Source organism: Nesoenas mayeri (assembly GCF_963082525.1).
Source record: "Nesoenas mayeri genome assembly, chromosome: 11".
NCBI lineage: Eukaryota > Metazoa > Chordata > Aves > Columbiformes > Columbidae > Nesoenas > Nesoenas mayeri.
Window position 1 is genome coordinate 2,753,771 of NC_137563.1, and position 23,618 is coordinate 2,777,388.

Below are 23,618 nucleotides of genomic sequence, written 5' to 3' on the forward strand. Positions count from 1 at the left end.
GCCAGATGATGAACTGGATCCTTGAAATTAAAAAATACATATTGGAGGATAGATTTGTATGTATAACTGAGACTGCTTCTGTGATCACAACTCACATAGGCATCCATATGACAGCTGAGGGGGCAGCAAACAGTGTGGGAGTCAGAATGAGCAGTCAAGGCTTGGAACCTGTTAAGCCAGCCTTGGTGTGCAGGGAAACGCGCCCAGCTGGGTTCCAGTTTAGCCATTCTTAATGCTTTTGTTCTGCTCAGGTTGATTTATCTCTCTTTGTGCTTCACCAGTCTCACCACTCGTCCCAGCACAACTGGGCCAGGGCACACAGACACGAACCAGTGGCCAGGCGGGAGCTGCCAAAATTCCTTGGCAAACTCTGTCTCAAAACGTTGAGCTTTGCATTGGAGGGTGAAGGAACAGGCTCACGCTCCATTCTGCTCCCTCTCCTTCAGGACAGAAACTTCTAGCACTGAAGAGGAGGAGTAAGTTTGGGAGACATAACACCCTGAACCAGCGCACCAAGGCCTGCTGGTTTGTTTTTTACTGAATAACTAAAACCAGATTTTCTGAAGTTTTCTCAAGTCAAGAACCAAGTCATGCATTGTCAAGATGAACTTCTATTGGATGCAGCTTTTTCTAACAGCCTGTTACACTCCATTGTGACAGCCAAGGCTGTACTCCCTCTGCAGTCTTGTTTACTTAATTAGCACAGAGAGCTTTTAAGAAGTTAGCTGTTAATGTGAAATATTTCCTTTTCATACTGTCACCCCTGAAGTGATACAGCACTTTAAAAGCTGGTGGGTTAAAGCATACTATTTGCTACTCTGCCTTTGCTTAGATTCCTGTTTAAATCAGTTACAATAAAATCCACATTGTGTGGGTTATAAGGTTGCATTGAAAGTTTCTGAGCACAATTGCCACAATGTAAGATGAAAAAGAGGATGATTTGCTGTTACAACATCACACACGTATTGCTACAGTGTCACATCGCATTTGTCTTGATGGTGGCTTACAATGTAACAGCATTCCAGCATTTGAGCTTCAATCTTGCAGGGAGGGTGAGACCTCAGCAAGAAAGCTAGGAGGTTGTGTGCAAACTTTGGACAAGCATTTGAAGATAGTAAGTGTTGAGTTGCTGTAGGACTAGGAGTAGCAAGTAAGTGCAGGAATAAAACAGGGGGCTGTAGGAGAACAGGAGAGAAAGGAACGTACAGGGATATCAAACACGAATTCACAAACATTGCTGCCCATGGATGGGCAGTGAACCATCAGCTGGAGAGTCCAGGTTCTTCACAGTCTCCCTGGTAGCTGTGTGGGGGCTACAAATCAAATTCAGGTAATTATACAGAAATGTCCTCAGCAAGTTTTTTCTTCTAATTAATTAAAGTTGGTTCATTGTATGGCTCCATGGATTGCAGAGTTTGTTTTTCAGTGGTATCCAATTTTTTAGCTAGCACTGGGAATACTGATTTTGCACAGGTCCTTGAAATTAAATATTTAGACCAGCAATATTGTGCTTTTTTGCTAGTTTAACCAAACGTGTTTGTTCCTTCTTATAAGGTTCACTTAACTTCCCTTTCAAACATCTTTTTCTCCAAGAATAAAACTTTAATCAGTCCTTCAGAGGATAATGAACTTGGTGATGCACTTGGGAAGCAGTTACTGTGACACACAGAACGCTTTGTAGAGGAAAGGGAACAAGAGATGCTTTGTATCAATCTCTTTTTTGGAGCGTTTGGGTTGAAAAACAGTTAAATTGTAAGTTGTCTAGAAAAGAAGATACCAGGTCTATATTCCAGCCCTCAGTCTATTTCTGCAGGACGTGGGAGGGCCTGGAACAGGCAAAGCAGGAGCACGAATCTGCAACTCCCACACCTCGAGTGAGACTGTTTCAGAGCCATTACCTCACTTGTTCTTACTAGAGATTCCATCTGGAAGCCGAGACGTCAGTCCCAGTGAAACTGTCAAAAAAAGGTTCTCTTTTTCCCACTGAAAGAAACTGCAAGTAAAACTGCTAATGAGTTGTAACGAGAATCTTGATTCGAGTCTGTTTGAGGACAAGTTCCTGTTGTTGCAATCTGGCTGCAGACTGGGCCTTTGGTGCTTTGATGCAGAAAACCAAAGAAAACCAGGTACATTTTTAATCTGATGACAGTGACATAATCGTGATCAACAGTTAATTAGAATCACAGTATCACAGTATGTTTGGGATTGGAAGGGACTTCAAAAGATCATCCAGTCCAATCCCCGCAAGGAGCAGGAACGCCCAGGTGAGGTTACACAGGAAGGTGTCCAGGTGGGTTGGAATGTCTGCAGAGAAGGAGACTCCACAACCCCCCTGGGCAGCCTGTTCCAGGCTCTGCCACCCTCACTGAGAAGAAGTTTTTTCTCAAATTTAAGTGGAACCTCTTGTGTTCCAGCTTGATCCCATTACCCCTTGTCCTACCATTGGTTGTCACCGAGAAGAGCCTGGCTCCATCCTCCTGACACTCACCCTTTAGATATTTATAAACATTAATAAGGTCCCCCCTCAGTGTCCTCTTGTCCAGCTCCAGAGCCCCAGCTCCCTCAGCCTTTCCTCACACGGGAGATGCTCCACTCCCTTCAGCATCTTTGTTGCCCTGCGCTGGACTCTCTCCAGCAGTTCCCTGTCCTGCTGGAACTGAGGGGCCACAAATAGACACAAGATTCCAGGTGTGGTCTCCCCAGGGCAGAGCAGAGGGGCAGGAGAACCTCTCTGACCTACTGACCACCCCCTTCTAACCCACCCCAGGTCCCATTGGCTTCCTGGCCACAAGGGCCCAGTGCTGGCTCATGGTCACCCTGCTGTCCCCAGGACCCCCAGGTCCCTTTCCCCTACACTGCTCTCTAATATGTAATTTCCCAATATATATATGAAGAAAACATACATTAATGTGCAACAGTCTTGTTAAAAGTGTCAGGTTTAAGGATGACGAATCACCTCAGAGCGCTTCTCAAGAGCACTGGTTCGACTGCCCGAGTTTCATTTAATCCTCAAATGTGGGGGGTTGGTGGCGAGCGAGCCCCGAACCTCATCGTCCGTCATTTCCGCATCCGGCGCGGCGGCCCTTCTAGCCGGGGGCGCGCTGGGCGACTCTATGGTGCGGCGCCGCCCCGCTGGGTGAGGGCTGTGGGAGCCCCGCCGCCGGGCCCTGCCTGCCGCCGCACGCTCGGCCTCATCCCGGGCGGCCTCATCCCGGGCGGCCTCATCCCGGGCGGCCTCATCCCGGGCGGCCTCATCCCGGGCGGCCTCCTGCCCTGCGAGCGGGGGCTCACGGGGGACGGCAGCGATGAGCGTGGCGGAGCGGCCTGAAGAGGAGGCGGCGGCCTCGCTGGGTACGCGAGGGGCCGGGCCGGGCGGCGGGCGGGTGGGGGGCCGGCGCAGTGGGGTTGCAGGCGGCCGGCCCCGCTCAGCGCCGAGGCCCCGCTCAGCGCCGAGGCCCCGCTCAGCGCCGAGGCCCCGCTCAGCGCCGAGGCCCCGCTCAGCGCCGAGGCCCCGCTCAGCGCCGAGGCCCCGCTCAGCGCCGAGGCCCCGCTCAGCGCCGAGGCCCCGCTCAGCGCCGAGGCCCCGCTCAGCGCCGAGGCCCCGCTCAGCGCCGAGGCCCCGCTCAGCGCTGAGGCCCCGCGGGGCGCGGCGCCGTGATCCCGGGGTTGGGCGCGCCGGTGTCAGGGCCGGTGCACTGGGGGGCGCGGCCGCCGCCGTGTTCGCCCGTGGGGGGGCCGGTGCGGTTCGTTGCTGCCCAGGAGCTCTGCACGCCATCGCTCCTTATGGCTTCGTTGTTCACTGACTCTTGCAAGCTCCAGGAGTTCAGCGTGAGGCGTTTTGGTGAGGACTTAACGTGTTTTGAGCAGAAGGCTGAGACCTTTATTTGGTAGATGCGGGTTTATTCTTTAGCTTTGAAAGCAAAGGACAGGTGTGTGCAAATGTTTAGTTGTTCCTGATTCACAGTCACAAAACTGATATTGCCTCTTTTTTCCTCGGTAGGCTGAAATACTTGGATTTTTCCTTTTATAAGATGTTTTTGGAATACTCTGTTCCCCTCTTTCTGTTCTGCTCGTGTTCAGATAAAACTGTTCACCGGACAGCTCATAGAGAGAGAGGAAAAAGGAGCACAGTCTAGTTCAGTGCAAAGAATTATAACTTGAGTGTCTAAATGCTTTAAAATTTTAAATATTATATATTTAAATATATATATTTATATATATATTGTTGCTTTAGGTGAAATTTGAAGTGCGTGCTGACCTGTCATGTTCAACCTTGCTATTCTTTGGTGCAGGTCCCAATGACGCATCTCCGGACGAAGGAGTAGTAGAAGATCTGCCTTTAATAGATGAGAAAGCAGTGGAGCAGCTGACTGAAGGACTCATTTCTTATTACCTGCCTGACCTTCAGCAATCAAAATCAGCACTACAGGAACTTACGTAAATGAATTTTTAAAACCAATATCTTATACGTGCATACTTTGTTTGCTGTTTTTTAATATTCTAGTAACCCTTAACTGGAATATAGTTTATTGTAGCTTTTCTGTGTTCCATCTATAGCATCCTGAATGGCTGAGTGACTGGCAGGAGTACTGGGGAGTGTATAAGCTGCAGTGTAGTCTGTCAGAACTTTGACTGAAGAATATATAATGCAGGAACACTGAAATACCCTAAGCCAGATATAGCAGAAAACACACAGATTTCTTAAATACTTTTTTCATGTTTGTAGTGGAAAGTCTGCTGAAAGCTAGGTTTGTTTTGTTTGCAGACATGCAGTTTATACTTGGGGCATCTTGTAGTGTGCTATGTTGTTGTTGTCCAGTCTCTGTGTTGCAAAAGATACACTTGGAAAACACAATTAAGGAGCTAAACAGATAGAAGTTCTTTATCCATTGGCATCTCACTGATAACTGAGAATAGTTTATATTCAAGTGCAGACTGGATCTGCCATGGATGCAAAGATGCCCAAAAGGGCTTTACACAGAGCCAGCTGGGGTTTTGCAGGGTGTGCTGGTTTGGGTTCTGCAATGTGTGATGTGGTTATGCTGCTGCCAAGGACGGCCTGCATCTGGGAAGACTCCAGCTGATCTGTGTGGCATGGAAGATCCTTAATAAGCACCAAGGATCCATGGACAAGCATGGATCTTTTATTACAAGCATGCATCTTTTCTGCATGTCTACAGAAATATCTTAGTCACAGAGTCACAGAATGTTAGGGATTGGAAGGGACCTCAAAAGATCATGTAGTGCAGTCCTGCAGCGTGACGCAGAAGCAACTGAGTGAAAAGTCAAGAGCTAATTGTTTTTCCCTTCATTCAACTTGGAGTGTTTACTCACTGCAACCTGCAGAGTGCCTGGTCAGGCTTTTCCGATATTCATCGTGGATATCTCACTGTGCTGTATGATGCCAGCTGGGTTTGTGTGTACTCAGCTGGGGTTTTTCTCAAACCATTTACTCATGTCTTTATTGAAACCCCCTAACAACACATAAGAGGAATCCAATATTGGGAAGCGTGCATTTATATTGTTAAGATTAAAAGTAATATTTCTTTAAAGGAGTGGTTGAAAAGCATATGCACTGCTTTACTTTGGTTTTTTCTGCATCTTTTTTTGTTTCAGACAGAACCAAGTAGTATTACTAGAAACATTAGAACAAGAAATTTCAAAATTCAAAGAATGTAACTGGATTCTTGATATCAATGCTTTGGTAAGTATTATTAAAGCTCTCTTAAATATCTACAAGTCTACATTTTCTTGCTGAAGCATTAGTAGCAACTTGGGAATTTTCCTTGTTCTTAATGACCTGCAGGAAGAGAACCAACTCATGCAGATATTTGGGACAATTGTTGCTGGAGAGGGTGCAGAACCAGCATGTTTCCCTTGAGCAGGAAGGGCACTGGGAAGAAAGAGCAGGCTGGGTCAGCCACTGGTAGTGAGTCTAGTCATTCAAAACCAGTAGCTGAAGCAAATATGTGCCATTTTTTGGTAGGACTGAGGCTCCAGCATTAGCTCTGTGCACCTCTCCAGACCAGCAGGAAGGGTGCATGAAACACTGATACGTGGTGCATAAAATGGTGGTATTTTTATGCTGTTTAATGAATCTTAATTCAGTAGATTACTGAGTGTACCTGTTGGGATATGGTAGTTTTATATTAATACATGTAATACGTAAACTTTATATATAAACTTGGACGTGTTAATCCATTATCAAACTGTTCCGGTAACCTCTGTGGTTTTGATTGCTATTTTGCTGTGTAGCTTTATAAAACAACTGTTCCAACTTGACAGTCGCTGCCTTAACTGTTATGTTTTTTAAGTTTTCAGAAGCTAAACACTATCACAACAAATTAGTGAATATTAGAAATGAAATGATGATGCTCCATGAGAAGACATCAAAGTTAAAAGTGAGTACGATAAATATTTTTACTTTCCAACATAAAAGTCAATAATACGTAATTAAATATGTAACTTTTATTTTGGATGTGTGCTGAAAATCCTGATTAAAATAGTCTTCAGTCCTTTGCTTAAATGGATGTTTTCAGTAGCACCAAACCATGTACATTTCTAAACTTGCACTACCTGAGCTCCAGCTACTTATGCATCTGAACTACTCATATATCTCAGTGTCATGTTTAGGTGGTATAAGAATCATGCTTTTCTCTGTTACTTAATCAACCCCATTCCAACTAGTTCTCTTTGTTTTCAGTTTCTGTGCCTTTTTGATGAAAACTAGACTGTAATAAACATAATAATTTCTCCTATTTAATGTAATATTAACATGGGGAATAGGTTCACTGACTTGATGCTATGTAGGTTATAGTCTGGCAAGATTAGTCTTTCAATGTTTTCCACAAGAAGATTTTGTCTCGGACGCAATAAATTGCACAGTACGCGCCTTGTCTGATGTACATGGGGGATGAGCTTCAGTGAGACCAAAGAGAATCCAGTTTGTGTTTTCCCTGTGCAGGTCACGGACTTGCTGTTTCTCAACAGCGAGGGGGAAGTGGGAGGAAGGAAAATTATGCAGCATTCAGTCATGAGCAGGGTGGGCTGGAGAAGATCATGTTAAGAGAATGATGGGGATTTTGTTTTACCTCCAGCTTCAATACAGCTATAGAACTTACAATTGTTTTCTTGTCTTTTCTGTTTAGAAAAGAGCGCTTAAGCTGCAACAAAAGAGGCAAAAGGAAGAACTAGAACGAGAACAGCAACGTGAGAAGGAACTTGAAAGAGAGAAGCAGTTAACAGCAAAACCTGCCAGGAGGACGTGAAAGCAGAGCGTGCAGCACCTTGTCCAAATTAATCATTTCTGCGTTCTCTGCAATTAAGACAGACTTTGCTTAAACTGGGCTATAGCTGGTACTAGCAACAGTCTGTGATGTTGTAAATTCCAGAACAGTAATAGTAGAGTTGGTAACCATTTTTTTTCAAGTTGCCTTCTTTTGTAATGCTATGCAATTTGATATTATTATAATGTAAGCCAATTTTTTTAATATATGTATATAGGAGAACTTAGGCGTCACAGTTTTAAATGCCTAACCATGTTTTTTCATCTAGTCTTCTGGTGTTCAGAATTCTGAGGTATTTGGTGTCTGGCATACATGTTTTTCAGAGAAAATAAAGAATACTATTTAAAAGTCAGTTCTTATCCCCAGACTTCAGTGGCTGCTTGTTTCACTGAAACCACTTTGGTTCAGGCCGTTGGGGTCTCTTTGATGCCCTGGTTCGTTAATACTGACTTTTGGTGCAGCCTTGGTTTGGTCTGTCTCTGAACTGAAGAAACTTCAGTGTATTTGCCTGAAAGCTCATTTATTGCAGCAGTCTTGTCTTGTTTTATTTGGGTTTATTTGGGTTTTTTGTTGTTGTTGTTATTAAGTAACTTAAGAACAGCTTTAAAGTAACTTCTGAATAATTTCCCAGCCGAACTGGTGAGTGGGGAGGAGGAAGCAGAACACTAAAGATTCTCAAAACTGATGTATGCACAATGCAAAGATTAATGAATCTCTGCTTCCACAAACATTTGAGTCCAACCAGGGAGCCGTTGCTTCTGTGGTGGTTCAAGAGGAAGACTGTGATCTAAGCAGATTTCTGTGGGCTTAGAAGTTGTAGTTTCTTCATTTTGTGTGACAAAATGAATCACAACCAAAACGAAACAATTTTCACTTCATGTGTAATTCAGTTGCCTGTTGGAAAAAGTGCTGTGTTTAACTTCTTTTCCTTAACAAATTGTTCATTTGCACTGTGGGGCTGCGTAAGAGAGTTTTTGTTATGCTGTCCTCACCCAATCTGGTGATGGTTGGTGTACACAGGTGAGAAATGTGGAACGGAGGCTGATATCCATTGCTCTGAATGTCATTGCTTTCTTGCAGCACTTGGTGTGAACTTCCATTCAGATGAATGTACATGTAGTCTAGACTGATAAAGAACTTTTAAACTATTTTTTCCTACAGTCTAACAAACTAGTTATTTTCTATCTGTGTTATTTTTCAAGCAGTGATGTAAGTGGCATGTTTTGAAGTAAGATGAAGGGTAAGCTGTGTGAAGTTGTCCATACAATATGTGTGGTAAGGTATCAGAGGGGCACAGTCAGTTGTACTTTTTCTTCCACTTTAGATACACCTGCCTGGACTCTACTGTATTATATTCTCTGAACTCCTTATTTCTCGTTCTTATTATTTGTCATTTTTTCTGTGAAAGATTTACTCTAATGAGTAATCATCCAACATGCAAGGTAAACTGGGAAAATGTCTTGGGGCCAGGAGAATAAACTCTACCTAAAGTAGTCTGAAGAGACACTGAAATGCTGTTACTGAAGCAGTAATAGATTAAAACTTTCAACAGGTATTTTTCCTTTCAATTACTTGTGTCTATTAACTGCCAGTGGCTTGTGGAGCTGTGCTGTGGTTTGTATGTGTTTCTAAGAGAAATGTAAAGAATATTCACAGCCCGTTTTTGGAGCAGAGTGTACATAACTAAATATTATTTAAATATTTTATTTTGTAATGTAGTTTCAAGTTAAATTCTGGGAATATAATTAAAGTATAATGTGAAACTAGATGCCTGAGTATCTAAATCAGGATTAAATCCCTGTGATATTGATTTGTGCTCCCTCATCTAGATTCCAGTTCAGTGTTTCAAGTCGTGGGCTTTTGCTGTGAAGAATTGTGGGGCTTGGTTTGGGTTTTTCCAAAGAACTATGAAGGCTTTTTGTTTGTTTCAGAAATCGTAGCCTCTTTTGTTTTGTTTCAAAACCCATGGTTACTTTTATTGAAAACACAGAATTCTAAGCATAGAAATCAGTGCTCTTGCAATTGCATATTTCAGTGTTAGGAATAATTTGTGATCAAAGGAAGAAAAGGTTGCAGTGTTGCTGAGGAATCATACACATACGTAAAATACATACATAATACATACATAAAAATGTAGTTGATAAGCTACATTTTACAACAAATTTATGAGAAAAGTTTTGTATGAATGAGGAACTAATTTTCATAAATGACCTTTCTGTAATAAAGGGGAGAAATTAATTAACATATATGGGGAAGTTGGGTCAGTTTAAGTAACTTTTTTGTTTTAATTAATGAGCTCTCAAATTATTTCATTCAAAACTACAGCTCATTATCTCCATAGGATATTGTTCTTCTGAATGCACCTCTGGTGTCGTAATGCATAAAAAGTAAATGCCACCTTAGGTGCCAGTATCGTTAAATTAATCTAAACTGATATGCTTGCATTAATATGCACAGCTAGAGTGATTCTGTTACTGTATACATTGAGTTTTACTTGGTTTTATAAAATTGGCTTATCTTGGTTTCCTGTGCTCTTATCTGTGCCCGTGCTAACTTGGATGCTTGATGTGGTTTCCCCCACCTGTAGCTGTGCAGCTCGATGGGAGCCGGTTTTTAATTCAGTGACATCCAGCTTATTCACTGAGATGGGTAAGTGCTTGTCCATAAGACAAATATTTGTTTCTTCTTGGAAAGTGGCTACAGAATATTTTATGTGGTTTCATTCCCTGTGCTGGGCGCTGAGTGATAACAGTGTAAATAATGATGTAAAGGTTGTTTCTGCAGCTGTTGTGTTGGGATTCTAGCAGCCAAGAGTTCTCTGGTTCATTTATTCCAAATTATGCTTCATTAGACTCTTTCTGCCACCTGCTGCTCGCTTTGCAACACAGGTGGTTGTTCTTGATATTAATACTGAGCTTGACACTTCAATGCCTCACCTCGCAGGGGTCATTTTTATTAAAAAACTCATAAAATGTAGTTGGTTTGTTGGATTACTTATGTGAATATAACTGAACTACTGCTAAAAGCTTCGCAGGACTTGGACTTAGTGATGTGAATCTGTAAGAATATGAATTATGGCAGCATAAATATTAATATGGCTATCCATGCCAGGGAAAATAGTGAGCACTAAGTTTCTTAGTAAGGCAGTATGTGGATGATTTTACTGATTATTTTAAAATCAAAGTGTAGGCTTAAGTTGAAGCAAACAGTTGGGTTTGGCACAAATACCGCTGCTTTCCACTAATTCAAAGCACACTTGTGTTTATAACTTTTCTCAGTCCTCGGCAAAGCGACGTGCAGCAAAACAGGCGGCACCGCTGGGCTGTCACATCCCCCTCGCCCCACTGTCTGTCTTCAAACCGGTCCCTGCGGTACCTGCGCAGCCAAGAACTCTCCTGATGTGACAAAATTAGTTTTCTCAATTGTCTACATAGGTGATCAAACTAGAACTGATGGGAAGAGCGGCTCTGTTGTTGGTACCTGACGGTGCCACAACACTGCTGGCGTGGAGAATTTGAACTGTTTTCCTCCAGGCAGTAACTTGGCAACCACAGATCTGGGAGATTCTGGGCAGCTCGAGTCCAAAATGTGTTTTTCATGAAGTGTTATGAAAGCACAACGTTGGCCATACCGGATAATCCAGTATTTTTTCTCTTGGGTTTGCTCCTATCTATCTGTTTATCTCCATGGTGTCAATCCATGGGGTTTAAGAGAGGAAATAAAACACCCTGCGTGGCAAACAGAAAATTTGCAATAAATCTGTTTTACAAACTTGCAGCTTAATGAAGCAAATAATATAAAGCCTGATAAAGAATCATTTCAGAATTTGTGCACAGGGGAAGGCAATGATGTCTAAAGCAGTATTTACAGAAGGACGTTTTGCACTGTGGTTCACACTGAGATGCAAGACAAAAGATAAGCAACAGGAAATAAATTGTTTGTTTCAGAGGCCTTTTAATTTTGGGCTTTGTTTTATTATATTTACACATTTTAGCCTGATGTAGCCAGTTCTGTGTAGCTGTGGAAAGCATTACAGAAACCTTGTATATATGTGTGGAACTACTAAATACTGAGGCATTCCTCTGAAAGTTTAACTTGTAGCCTTTCAAAATTAATGACACCTTTTGGCTAAACCTGCTTCTTGGACTTTGTGTATTTTTGTGGAACAGCCACGGATTGGTAATGTCGTTCTAATTGAGCTGTGAAGTGCTGCGGCCTCATCTCCAACAACCTCTGTACCTGGCAGGGAATGTCTGTGAGAACAGAGGTCACTTGTCAGGGTTTGGTTTATGATTGTTCACGTTCAGTCGCAAGCTGAGAAAAGCACCTGAAGCTGCTTTTCTTCGCACAGCAGCTCAAAGTAACACAAAGACGAGCGGCACAAGCAAGCTGGAGTGTTCCCAGTGGCTGGCCCTGAGGACCAGCAATGCCCTTGTGCTGAAGGAGCGAGAGCTGTGCAGCTGGCACAGACAAACTGCCCTTGTTGGGAAGCGCAGGATGTGATTCTGAGTTGGACTAGAGCATCTCCAGAGATCCCTTCCAACCCTAACCACGGTGTGACTCTGTGATCGCAGTGTGCGCGCCTGCTGAGCCAGGGGACTGACCCTCCCACTTTCCAAACGAGCGCCCTGCAGAATGTCTCCTCCCCTCTGCTGCTCGCTTGCACGCAGTGGAACAGCCCTGTGGTATCTTTCCATGTAACTCCTCAATGCCTTTCCCCAGTCTTTACAGCTTTCCACAGCTGGCTGTGCATCAGCCGAGCAGTTTTACCTCTGCAGAAACTCTGTGCCAAGAGGGGAAGGTTGAGCCTGAGAGGGAAACAGCCTGACGCTTGGTTTGGATCTGGTGGGTGCTTGATGTGTCTGAGTTGGCATAAGTAATTTTCTTTTCATATGTTACTCTCAGCACTAATCTCCATGTGACTGGTTTTTTTTGGCTTGACGAACACAATTTAGTGGATTAACAGCTGTTATTACTTCATGCTATCGCTATGCCATAAATCAAAAGCTCCGTAAAGTTTTAGAGGAAAACATTATAGGGTTGGGCTCAGCCATGGGCTGCGGTCAGCTGAACACAAACCAGACTGGCAGCCCTGCTCTCTGCCTCTCCTTCAACTGGAAGCGCCTTTCTCCATGTGTCCAGGTGAGTTACACCCCATTTCAGGTTATTCCTCTAGGAGTTCAACTTATGTTTGTTTCTTAATTTTTTTTTATTATTTTTTTTAACGTGGTGGGATTCCAGGCTTCGGTCTTATTTTTGAGATGGCAAGTTCGAAGAGCCGTTGTACGGAAGATGGGAGGACCTTTAGGAAAACAGATGCGCGCAAACCCGCAGGCACAGCTGCCGTGGGGCTGAAATGCGCTTCGCTTGCCGTTGAGCGCCAGCAGCTGCGGTAACGGGGTCTGACCCGAAGTCCGCGGCACTTCGGAGCGGCGACCGGCGGCTGCTGCGCGCCCGGGGCCGGTCCCGCCAGCCCCCCCGGCCTTTGCCCGCCCGCTCCGCTCCCGCTGACGGGCCCCGCTGTTATCGCTCCCGGGGCGCGGCGAGTCCTTCCCTCACCCGCGGGGCTGGCGGCGCAAGCGGCAGGCAAGTGTGGGCACCGCGGCGCCGGGCGGCCCGCCCCGCCCGGAGGACGATGGGACCCGCCCCTCCGGAGGGAGCGAAGCCCGGGGGCCGCGGCTGCCCGAGCCGGGGGGGCCGAGGCGGCTCTCGGCCCCGGGGCGGGAGTGCGCGGTCCGGCCGGTCCCGGCGGGGCAGCCTGCGGGCCTTGGGGTCTGCGCCGGCCGGGGAGGGTCCCTGTGCTGGGGCTTCAGCAGGACCGGGCGCCTCTCTCGGGGTTGGGAGGGGTGCAGCTGGGGCTCCGCACGCACCTCACGGCACCCGCAGCCCAAGCGCTGAGTGCCCGGCAGCAGCAGGCGCTGTGCGGGGCAGATCCTCGCCTTGGAGCTGCGTTTCGCACCTGCCAGAACCGGGTTTGCTCCCCTCGGGATGCCCGAGCTGGGCAGGAGCCGCGGAGAGGGCAGAGCTGTGCGCCCTGACCCGCCTGGCTCGGGGGCTGTTTCCTCATGGGGAGCTGGATATTTAGGGTGTGCAGGTCCTGCAGCGCGGTGCGGTGCCAGCATGCAGGAGCCCTGAGGATTTGTGCGTGGGTGGAGCATTTAAACTGTTGACCTGTGACAAACTGTTGGGAAGATAGTTGCAATGATCTTTTCCTGGTGTTCCAATGATCTTTCCTCTTTCTAGTGAGACTTTTCTAACTCTATTTTCTCTAACTATCTACAATAGCTGGTTCATAAAGTGTCTCAATGAAGCAGTCAAGCTTGGGAGCTAAGCGTGTGTTAGATACTCCGGAGAGGAAAAAACTGAGTGTCCCTCCATGAAGTTCATGCTTCGGTTAAATATTTGTTCTAGGCACTGATTGTGTCTCTCAGTTAGTGCTATCTAAGGCTCCTATCAGCTGTCATTGTTTAAATGATGATGGATAAGTGTGCTGTGTGTTAAAATGGCCTTGTAAAAGTTTAAGAGTTCAGTTCAGTGGCTAATTAAGAGTTTTCCCCTTTGTTTTTGTCCTGTACTTCCCCTGTTCCTCTATCTCCAGTGTCCAAAGCAGAGGGTTGATGTGCTGTTGGCTGGCTCGGTTGTACAGCTGCTCTCCGATTTGGGAGTTTCACATGAAGGATTTTGCCGTTTGTTTTAAAAACAGCTCTCTGCAATGACCCTTGAGATTGGTTGTTTCTGCATGCTCTGAAACAACTCAGAAGCAACACAATACTGCATTCTCCCCAGTAAGATTGCTGTTGGTGTGTTGATAAGCACACTTCCTTCAAAATCTGTTTGGTTGGAAAGGATAATAATTCCCTGTTTAGCGTTACAGCAATGCAGTCCTGTGCTCCTGATCCAGACGTGCTGTGCGTTGCTAACCAGCAGAACACTGTGCTTGTTCTGTGTGATTAATAAAACCCAAAGCAAACTCCTGCCTGTGTTCTTGAGCTTCCGGAAACAGGACGTCCCTCTGAAAACCGTCTCGCAAACGGGAAGTTGCAAAACTTACTCTTCACCGCTCATCTCTCTCTAACTTGGGGAAAGAAGGACACGTCTCCATCAGGTAACTTTTATTTCTGGGGCTACAACAACTTCCTTCTCTGCTCGAGTTGTCTGCCCACATCTTTAAATAACTGCCTGCATTGGGCAGAGGATAAACAGCCTTTAAAGTGAAATTAAGTTCTTTATAGGTCTGCGGAGTTATTGTGAATGGGGGGTGGGGAGGACATGTCTGCATCTTGGAAACTTCCTGTCAAACAAAATTATTAACATTATTTTTACACTAGATACTTCCGATATTTTTCTCTCTCTGTCCCAAATTAATTGTACTGTAGGGGTTAATAACGGGGCTTTGTGCACCCCAAGTGCTTTATGGCGGTGAGGAACGTTAAGAGAGCACATGAAGGTGCAGAATGAATTGTGAAACTACATTTAGCATGGGGAGAATTTTTGAAGCTGACCTTTAAAATATTTGAGGTTTCTAGATCAGTTTTCAAACTCCTGCCTTTAAGTACCATAAACAAGTTCTACCCTTTTAAAGTGAAAATGCTGGAATTCTTGCCTGGTGACTCAAGGAGTTAAACAAAGGGGAGCACGTATAGAACACAGCAAAGTCTTGTCATAAGCTCCTTCTCAGGTTATCATGCTGACTCTTTCAGGTTATCATGCTTGCTCATTCTTTGTTGGCAATGGAATTAAAATGAGTTTATACCTGTTTTACCACTGAAAAGCTAAAAACTGGTGTTCAGCTTGTGCAAACAATGGATTTAGAAGAAGAAAGGTTCTTGTTCAGTCTAGCAGGGGGAGGAGAACGCGTGGTTTAACTTTGGCTGACTTCTAGATTGCGCAATTGTACTACAGCGCTACAACTGTCGAGATCTGTCAGGCTTTAGGGCTCTGGCTCCCACCTCTCAGGTGACAGGGTGTAGCGTAGCAAGAGTAAGTGTGGGTTTCAGACCTTTGCTTCCAGTCGCTATGCTGATATAAAAGCTAAGAGGTCACCATGGGTAGAGAACTAAGTATTTTGGGTATACTCAAAGATCTCAGATTGAGGACGATGTAAACTCTTGTTGTATTGAGCTTTGTTTTCCCATCAAGCTTAGGGCCCGTTGCTTCTCCTGCATGGACAGACTAACACACACCCCCTTGCTCGAAGCACCCGAAGGGTTTGCAGCCGAGAGGCAGCGAGCAGGGCTGCGTCTGTGTGCATCCGCTGCTACATCCCAGCGGTAAAATACAAATGTAAGGTTGTGGTGGGCAGACCCATCACGGTTAATGGAATGGCGCTCAGTGTGCTCACTGTATCATTTTATAGTGATCTACAATGCCCTTCTTCTTTTTGTGGCACTTGTCTCTTAAGGGTTGTAATACTACAGTTGTGAGTTGCCTGTGCTAAAGGATCAGATACACTTTCCTACCACAAGAACCAGAAAATTCTCTTATGCTTGGTTAGAGTTCATTTCCATGTATGACATTTCAATTTCCTGGCAGAGGCCAGGGTTGACTTTCTTTTCTTTTTCTTCCCCAAACAGATTTGCAAATTGGCGGAACAGAAGTTTAGTATTATAATTCTTGTCTTGAAGACTCATCCAGGCAGATAAATCAATATCAATTCTACCTTCTGTGATTGTTACTGGTGCCTTCCCTTGTCTTGTAGCTTCCTGCTTGCTGAAATATGTCAGCGATTGGAGTAGTGTCCTCCTGTTCCTGCCTCCGTCCCGGTGTACGGCTGCTGAGACCAGGGACGCAGAAGATGAGCTCGCTTGGCTTGCACACAGCAGCCAGATGTGCCGCCAGGGGTTACTATGAAGTGCTTGTGCTGGGTGGAGGTGCTGGTGGAATCACCATGAGTGCTCGGATGAAGAGGAAAGTGGGGGCAGAAAATGTGGCTGTTGTTGAGCCAAGTAAGGTGAGTCTTCCTTGGAGCTGAAGCATCAAAAAGAACTAACGCTTTGCATATGCAACCGTATCGGTCTGATTCTTATCCCGCTCCAGCGCCACATGTTTTTAATGGCCAACCAGCCATCTGTTTGAAGGCTTTGCATGAAATTAGTTGCTCCATCATAGAGATGCATGCACCTCTCCAGCTTTGGCATGCAAAACTCTTGCTTGTTCACACAGCTTCTTTTGTTAAGAATAATGCAATGTTAAAAGCAGCAGTAACTCCAAAGTGTCCGAAAAAATTTAACATTCAAACACGTTTTCACATGCACCAAAAGATGTGCCATATTCAAACACAAAGCCTCTTGTTGTCAATAACTGTGATCACTCGAGAATAAACCAGTTAATTGCATGCTGAAGCAACGTTGTCGGTCAAGAAACAAGCTTCTGGCATAGCACTATTTGTAGTTACTTTTGCTTTCTGTGAGAGACTGCAAATAATAAGATGTAGACACTAACACCTTGTGAATACATTTAACTTTCCATTTAGCTATAGCTCTATTCAGCACGACTGTAGATAAGGGTAGCAGCAAACAATCATTGGAGCTTCAAGAACAAGTACCAAGGCCTCGTATTTGTTCTGAAAGTGTTTTACTTTCAGGGAATACTGTTTAATGTAATTGTCTGAGTGATCTTAAAGTCCCTTCAAACAGTTCTCAAGTGTCCATTTGAACCTTGTGTTCAGACCCATTACTACCAGCCCCTGTGGACCCTGGTTGGCGGTGGCGCGAAGCAGCTGGCAGCTTCGGCACGTCCAACGGGAAGCGTCGTGCCCAGAGGTGTCGAGTGGATCCAATCTCGAGTTACAGCGTTGGATCCAGATAAGAACTGCGTCTGGCTGGAGAACGATACCAAGGTAATCATGTTTTCTGAACAAGAAATGTTGGTCTCTTATTGCATGTTACGAGTTGTCTGTCCACCTCTGCACATCCCCTGGGAATCGCCTGTTGAGCGTCCAGGAGGCCAGGAAATCCCAATTAGTCTTATGAGAAGTACTTGATTGTAAAACCTGTTTCTAATAAAAATTGTTGTAGATAACTGGCTTAGAATAACATCAACCTAAAATACCATTATCGTAAGTCTTCTCCCTCTTTATAGCGAACTGAACACAAAAGATAAAATATTTTGCTCCAAACACTTGTTTTTGTGTATGACAAAGGCTGTGTGTGTATCTCATAATGCAGTTAGCGTTTTAACTACAAATTATTCTTAGAGCTTAGCATTTACTTTCCTAGTGTTCCCTATACCTCCTTCCCCTATGACTCTGCTGTCAGATAACCTCCATTTCCTTTGAGGTCATGTTTTGGGGTTTGTCTAAAATACTTCTTTTTTTCCACCCTTATACAACAGGTATCTTACAAATATCTGATAATTGCCCTTGGGATTAGTCTGCATTATGAAAAGGTATTTGTTTTTACAGTAATCAAGTTTTTACTAATTTTAACAGCACCACATACCCTTATGATTGACTAAAGTAAATAGCTTTTCAGTACACCTCTTTACTGCAAGATATTGAATGCTAATAGGAATTAAAGAGCCAGAAGACAGCCTAATTACTTTACTCCTTCCACAGATCACTATGTAATAACCTGATATAGTACCTGATGATATAGTACCTGATAATATATTTAAGTATCTCTTTAAAAAGCTGCCAAGGCATAAGTAAAGCAAGAGCTTCGTTAACTAGTGTTAACTTAGTTAACTAGAGTCACATCAGAGAAGTTCTGGTGATGAGGTCAGTGGAACGGGGAACTGCACTGTGTTCAGTGACCCCCTCAGCCTTTTGTATACGTCTCTTTAGTACAACCTGATAGAACTACATTCAGTATTCGGTCATAGAAGCCATGTAATGCAGTCAATGGCTATTGCTCTGTAGTGAACAAAATTTAACAGACATAGTTGGGAAATAATTATTGGAGACGGCTGAGTTAAAACAAAATAACTCTAGAAACACAGGTATCTCTCTGCAGCTGGTTACTGAAAAGTTTCATTCACCTTTTAAATTTCATAACACATTTTTTAAACGTTATTTTTGCTTATGATGATGTGACAGTGACATTATATATTCTTACTCTGAATTTAATGTGCTAGTCTACAAAAACAGGGGGCTGGGTCTGCACTGAACACTTATGGTGCAGACCAGAATAATGTCATTAATTGTTACATCTACTAAATCATCTGATGGAAATACCTCTTTGATTGCTGGGCTTATTTTCAAAAATGCCAACTAGCAAGTACATATGGGCTTTGTTTTTGCTAGAGGCTTCTTATATAGCTATTTCTTAAGTCTGCGTTTAATACCTCATGATGATGACAACATTTTTGCCATCTGTGCTTTAAACCCTAATTTCATTTTCTTAGATCAAAGGTTTGCCTGAGGGTTTTGACCACCCCAAAATAGGTTCCAATTATTCTGTTCATACGGTAGAGAAAACATGGAAAGCTTTACAAGATTTCAAGGAGGGAAATGCTATCTTCACTTTTCCAAATACTCCGGTGAAGTGTGCAGGGGCTCCTCAGAAGATCATGTATTTATCAGAGGACTACTGGAGGAAAGTGAGTATTGTACCCTCTGTGCCAGTGCTGGTTCTAAAGGCTTCGTATTATCTCTAAAACCAATAAAACACACCTGAAAGGAATGCGGCCCAGGATTATTAAATTAAAGTGACCGAGTTGCTTTTTCTATTATTAACGTATAATAAATGAAGCTAACTGAATTGTGCATAGATACTTATTATATGTTTAATACCGGAGAAACTTGTAGAATTCAGAATCCTTAAGGAAAGAACCGCTTACCTGCTTCTGGTGAGCTACAGGTACAGCTGTTCTCAGCTTCATTTGTAACCTCAGGTGGTGCACCAAAATAATGCTGGCTGGAACTAAGTAATTTTGATGCTTTAAGCGTTTAAAACCTGTTGCTGCTTGTGTTTCTGCTGGTCTGAAAAGTGGCTGTGCCTGCTCGGCATCGGGAGGAGTCGGAGCCAGGCTGCTAAAGCAAACTTAGTGGAAACAAGAGACGACCTCAGGTCCAAGTGTCAGGCTCCGTGTGTGTTTAAGTTTCACGAGCCATCTACCGGGCTAGTATCTGAATAATGTATAGAAGGAAAGGTTTTGGAAAGCCATATGATATTAAGCTGCTGCAAGTGCTTAACCTGCGTGCAGCAGTTCCTCGGTGAATTGTAGACTCCTCTTCTCACCAGCAGTTTGGGGAGGGTGTCTTCACTCAGAAAGGGCAAAGAATAGCATAATAGAATGATCTTGTCTAGCTTCTAACATGCTGTGAAACAGCTGTATCTTGAGAGTTATAATGTTAATATTTCGAATCGCATTAATAGTTCTATTAGCTCTCCAGTAGTACCACGTTGTTCTTTTGTCTCTGCTAGTTTGTCACAGTTTCTTAATAGGAAAGCCTAATTTGATCTCTCTGTGCAGACAGGAAAACGTCCCAAAGCAAACATAATGTTCAACACCTCACTTGGCGTCATTTTTGGTGTTAAGAAGTATGCCGATGCGTTGCTTGAAATAATAAAGGAGAGGAATATCGCTGTTAATTATAAGTGCAACCTTGTAGAAGTTCGAGCAGACAAGCAGGAAGCTGTGTTTGAAAACTTGGACAAACCTGGAGAGACCGAAGTTCATCAGGTCAGGAGCTTTCAAACCTCTGGTCTTGTTCTATTTATTTTCTGTGTATACCACAACGCTACGATAATATAGTGTCTGCTTCATTGTATACTACTGCTTCCTCCTGAGAGCACCATCTCTAACTTTAGCGGGAGATTCCAAAGTTTGTAACTATGCTGGAGAGAAGAAAACCTTTTTCATTGAGTCCTGTATGCCTCATTAGTATAACTTGGGAATGTCTCAGATATATATAGAGGAAGCAAACAGCTGTTATGCCAGTCTAAAGGGAGTTGCCTGAGAAGGTTTATGTTAGTAAAGGATGCGCTTCACGTTTGAGAGCAAATTTTCTTTATATATATATGTCTATTATATTTTTAGTCAAGAACTAAACCCCTTATACTGCTCTTATTGCCTTGTATCAACACAGGTGTGACTTGCTCTGATAAACTAGCTGTTGGTTGCCTTTTTTCTTCCTGTCTAGTATGAAATGCTTCATGTCACACCCCCAATGGGGCCACCTGATGTCCTCATCAACAGCCCTGTCTCGGATGCAATTGGCTGGGTGGATGTAGATAAGGAAACCCTACAACATAAAAGGTATCCTAATGTATTTGGTATTGGAGACTGCACCAACCTTCCAACATCAAGAACCGCTGCAGCTGTAGGTAAAGTTGCGCACGTGTGTGTGTGTGTAATGACAAGTGTGGGAGTGACGGTGAGCTTTTTGTTGGGTTTGTTACTCCTGAGGTCTTGACTTCAATTATTTCCATCTTTCAAAAAGACCTAAGTCTCCTGGGCCAAATAATTAGCTACAGACCACGTTGATGCCATTAACTCACAGTTTTCTTCGTTCCAAATGCCTCACGGGTGAACTAATTCTCTTTTCTGTGCTCACAGAATGGCATAGAATGAGTGTACGGCTCTTGCGCTCCATCATCATTCAGGGACAAAACTTTCTGCCCTATCTTAGCAGCTCATGCGTATGTGTCAGCCAACTGATAAGTCACCATTGAGCCATCACGTGGTCTGTACTTGTAGCCACAGGGTCAAATCTAAACACACTTCAGGCAAATGGTCTCACAACTGAAAAAAAAATGCTAATAGGGTGGAAAAAACCCCAAGTCTGTACTGGTGTGTGTGAAAAGGCTAAAATGTATGTTATTGGGGTAACACAAAGAATGGTGTAATCAACTATCCCAGCAAATAGGTCTAAAATACTTCCCTTACAGCGCTTGAAACAAAACTTACGTGTGTCAGTGTTTGGGAGGCTCAACACGTATAATGTAGCATAGGTTAAAAACACACAGCTCAAGTTCCATTAAGCTTTATCATGTTGGAAACAGGCCAAAGCATTATTCAAAACATTTTCTTCTGTTATTTGGGACTGTAAACTTCCCAAACTGATTCGACACACAAGTTCAGTTACAGCTGAATTGTCCAACAAAGCGCCCAGTTAGCAGCATGTGCTCTTGTAATGGCAATAAGTGCTACCTGAAACAAAGCCTTAATACACATGGTTTTGTTTCGTGTGTGTTTTTAATCTGTTTTTTGGTTTTTTGTTTTATTTTCTTATCTTCTTATGTAGCTGCCCAGTCTGGAGTGCTTGATAAAACTATTTCCCTGGTCATGAAGAACCAGTTGCCAACTAAAAAGGTACCTGCAGGTTTTATCTTGGGGACAAGGTACCTCGAGTGCCTTCTCTATTCTTACACAGGAAGTCTTGCAAGCAGCTAAATTGTGTGAAGCAGGAGGCAGGAAGGGCTTTGCATCAGCACTTGGGGTGCTAAATACTGCGTCGTAATAGTAATTCAGTTCCACAGTTCATATTCTTGATACTGCTATTAAAAATATTATATATTGAATTCCTTGACTTTTGAGTTGAAAGAAGTTGAAAGGCTGTCTGGGTTCTTCACCAATGCAGGTGACTTATTTAGAATAAAACTGTTGGCTGCTATAATCCCTGCTCCCTTGCAAACTTTACACATCTGTACTATGTTAAAATGTACAGAAAATGATCTTTTAAAGTGTTAAACTGAAGGGTTTGTACTACAGAAAATATTAAGCCTATAACTACGTTCAAATTTATCTTTGAGATTTGACTTTCATTTTACATATGGCTTCTGAATTAATATTCCTTGGGGGGTACTAACCTGAATATCATCATCCATACTCCTCAAATCCTCTGGGAATTCTTACAGCTATATTCAAGATCCTGTTTATATATATATAATCTGTTAAAGCTGGCACTGGCTCTCATCCTGATCTACTGGTCACCTATTTGACTGGTTACAATAACCAGCAATTAATGATGCAAAGCCCCATTGTTCTAGCTTAGTTCTAATTTAAGCAATGTTGTTAAGCAAATCTACAATCTACAGTTGAAATAAAATGCCTTAGTCTTATGGTTCTCAAACCATAATTGGCTTAAGTAGCCTTCCAAACTCACTGCTATTAACGCTGTAAATGCAGAAACCTCCTAGCAACTTCTTCTGGAATGTGAACATTAAATGCTGAGGTAATACAAGCCATATCGTTAAACTTTACTCAGATTAATGAAAAGGAGTTATTCTTCATTGCAGTACGATGGATATACATCCTGCCCGCTAGTAACAGCCTACAACAAAGTGATCCTAGCAGAATTTGACTACAGTGCTCAGCCTTTGGAGACCTTTCCTATTGACCAGAGTAAGGAGAGAACAACCATGTACCATATGAAAGCTGACATGATGCCTTTTCTCTACTGGAATGCCCTACTTAAGTAAGTATTTCAGTTCTGAGCAGGCAGAGCTGCTGTGCTTGTTCAGAAAAAAAGCCAGGAAGATACCTGTTCTGGCTTAGTTCCTTGCTAGAATGGAAGCAAATGAAGTGCATCCTTTGTTATGACTGAAACCTCAATTTTCTGAGCATTCTGGGTGCTTAGCTATTAACCAGTTGTTCAAGCAGGATAGGGTTGAACTGCATGGAAGGGAAAATCTCAGTCAACTAAAGATGATTCTCCAGAACAAACCCCCAGCAGTCATCTCTTAGCAAGTATGGTATCTTCTGGGACTAAACTGAAATCACTCCCCACAAACTCTGCTTTGATGAACCAACTTTTTTGTTTTCTAGGGGGTACTGGGGAGGACCAGCACCCATCAGGAAGCTCATGCATCTGGGCTTCAAGTAACTGCTTGTGCTGTCTTGGTCAAGCCCTGCTGAAGGAAACTGACTGGTCACATGTGGATGAACACCTTCCCTCTTGGACAACCCCCTCCTAGGCTTGTTTGGTTTGTGGTTTGTTTTTCATTAAATAAAGCTTTGATCCCAAATTCACTTTCCCCCCTACTAATAATTAAGCCTGAAGATGTGCTTTCCCTGCTCTATGTAAATCAAGGCCTTAAGCTATTTCTGTTCATACACAGGAGTTTGAACCTAAATGTGAACTTGCTTAGAGCTACAGAACACTATCAAAATCTTCTAATCCATTTTAAAGCTGTTGGATATGTAATTTTTGATCATTAGTCTGAACTGAACTGTCTGCATCTGAGATCAATGCGTGCACTGGATTTAACAGAGTATTTCAATGCTAGTAAAACGGCTTGAAAACCTCCTATTGTTCTCTGATTTTTGGAGAGTGAAGTCAATCCTAATTTCTTCATCAAGAAGCATCCTTGCTGCCTAATTAGGTGGATTATAGAAATTCATACAGGTTACGAAAAGTGAAGAACTCAATGCAGTACATGTGTATAG

The 23,618-nt window shown here is 43.5% G+C and overlaps 2 protein-coding genes across 7 annotated transcripts; both read left to right on the top strand.

The window, feature by feature from the left end:
* The first annotated feature begins 3,149 nt into the window (after positions 1–3,149).
* Positions 3,150–10,317, top strand: BLOC1S6 (biogenesis of lysosomal organelles complex 1 subunit 6). 2 transcript variants are annotated; one of them, XM_080351286.1, is made up of 5 exons: positions 3,150–3,351; positions 4,293–4,437; positions 5,617–5,704; positions 6,315–6,401; positions 7,149–10,317. In XM_080351286.1, the coding sequence occupies exons 1-5, from the start codon at positions 3,306–3,308 to the stop codon at positions 7,266–7,268; spliced, it is 486 nt and encodes a 161-aa protein (XP_080207412.1). In that variant the 5' UTR covers positions 3,150–3,305; the 3' UTR covers positions 7,269–10,317. The 2 variants fall into 2 exon arrangements, with proteins under 2 accessions (XP_080207412.1, XP_080207411.1); XM_080351285.1 differs by lacking the exon at positions 3,150–3,351 and adding an exon at positions 3,369–3,841.
* Positions 10,318–11,944: 1,627 nt separating this feature from the next.
* On the top strand, positions 11,945–23,479 carry SQOR (sulfide quinone oxidoreductase). Of its 5 annotated transcripts, none has more exons than XM_080350903.1 (11): positions 11,945–12,428; positions 13,885–14,391; positions 15,985–16,236; positions 16,954–17,124; positions 17,619–17,672; positions 18,630–18,824; positions 19,701–19,910; positions 20,371–20,554; positions 21,475–21,542; positions 22,469–22,647; positions 22,998–23,479. In XM_080350903.1, exons 3-11 carry the CDS (start codon positions 16,003–16,005, stop codon positions 23,053–23,055), a joined length of 1,353 nt encoding a protein of 450 aa, XP_080207029.1. In that variant the 5' UTR covers positions 11,945–12,428; positions 13,885–14,391; positions 15,985–16,002; the 3' UTR covers positions 23,056–23,479. The 5 variants fall into 5 exon arrangements, with proteins under 5 accessions (XP_080207029.1, XP_080207031.1, XP_080207030.1 ...); XM_080350905.1 differs by having other exon boundaries at positions 14,153–14,391; XM_080350904.1 differs by having other exon boundaries at positions 11,945–12,131.
* The last annotated feature ends 139 nt before the right edge of the window (positions 23,480–23,618 follow it).

Bases quoted from the DNA above. Each gene is read 5' to 3' on its own strand.
- BLOC1S6 (XM_080351285.1), top strand. From the start codon at position 3,784: ATGGCTTCGTTGTTCACTGACTCTTGCAAGCTCCAGGAGTTCAGCGTG. The intron at 4,438-5,616 runs GTAAATGAATTT...TTTTTGTTTCAG, and splicing joins TCAGCACTACAGGAACTTAC to ACAGAACCAAGTAGTATTAC. The intron at 5,705-6,314 runs GTAAGTATTATT...ATGTTTTTTAAG, and splicing joins TTCTTGATATCAATGCTTTG to TTTTCAGAAGCTAAACACTA.
- SQOR (XM_080350903.1), top strand. From the start codon at position 16,003: ATGTCAGCGATTGGAGTAGTGTCCTCCTGTTCCTGCCTCCGTCCCGGT. The intron at 16,237-16,953 runs GTGAGTCTTCCT...CCTTGTGTTCAG, and splicing joins CTGTTGTTGAGCCAAGTAAG to ACCCATTACTACCAGCCCCT. The intron at 18,825-19,700 runs GTGAGTATTGTA...CTCTCTGTGCAG, and splicing joins CAGAGGACTACTGGAGGAAA to ACAGGAAAACGTCCCAAAGC.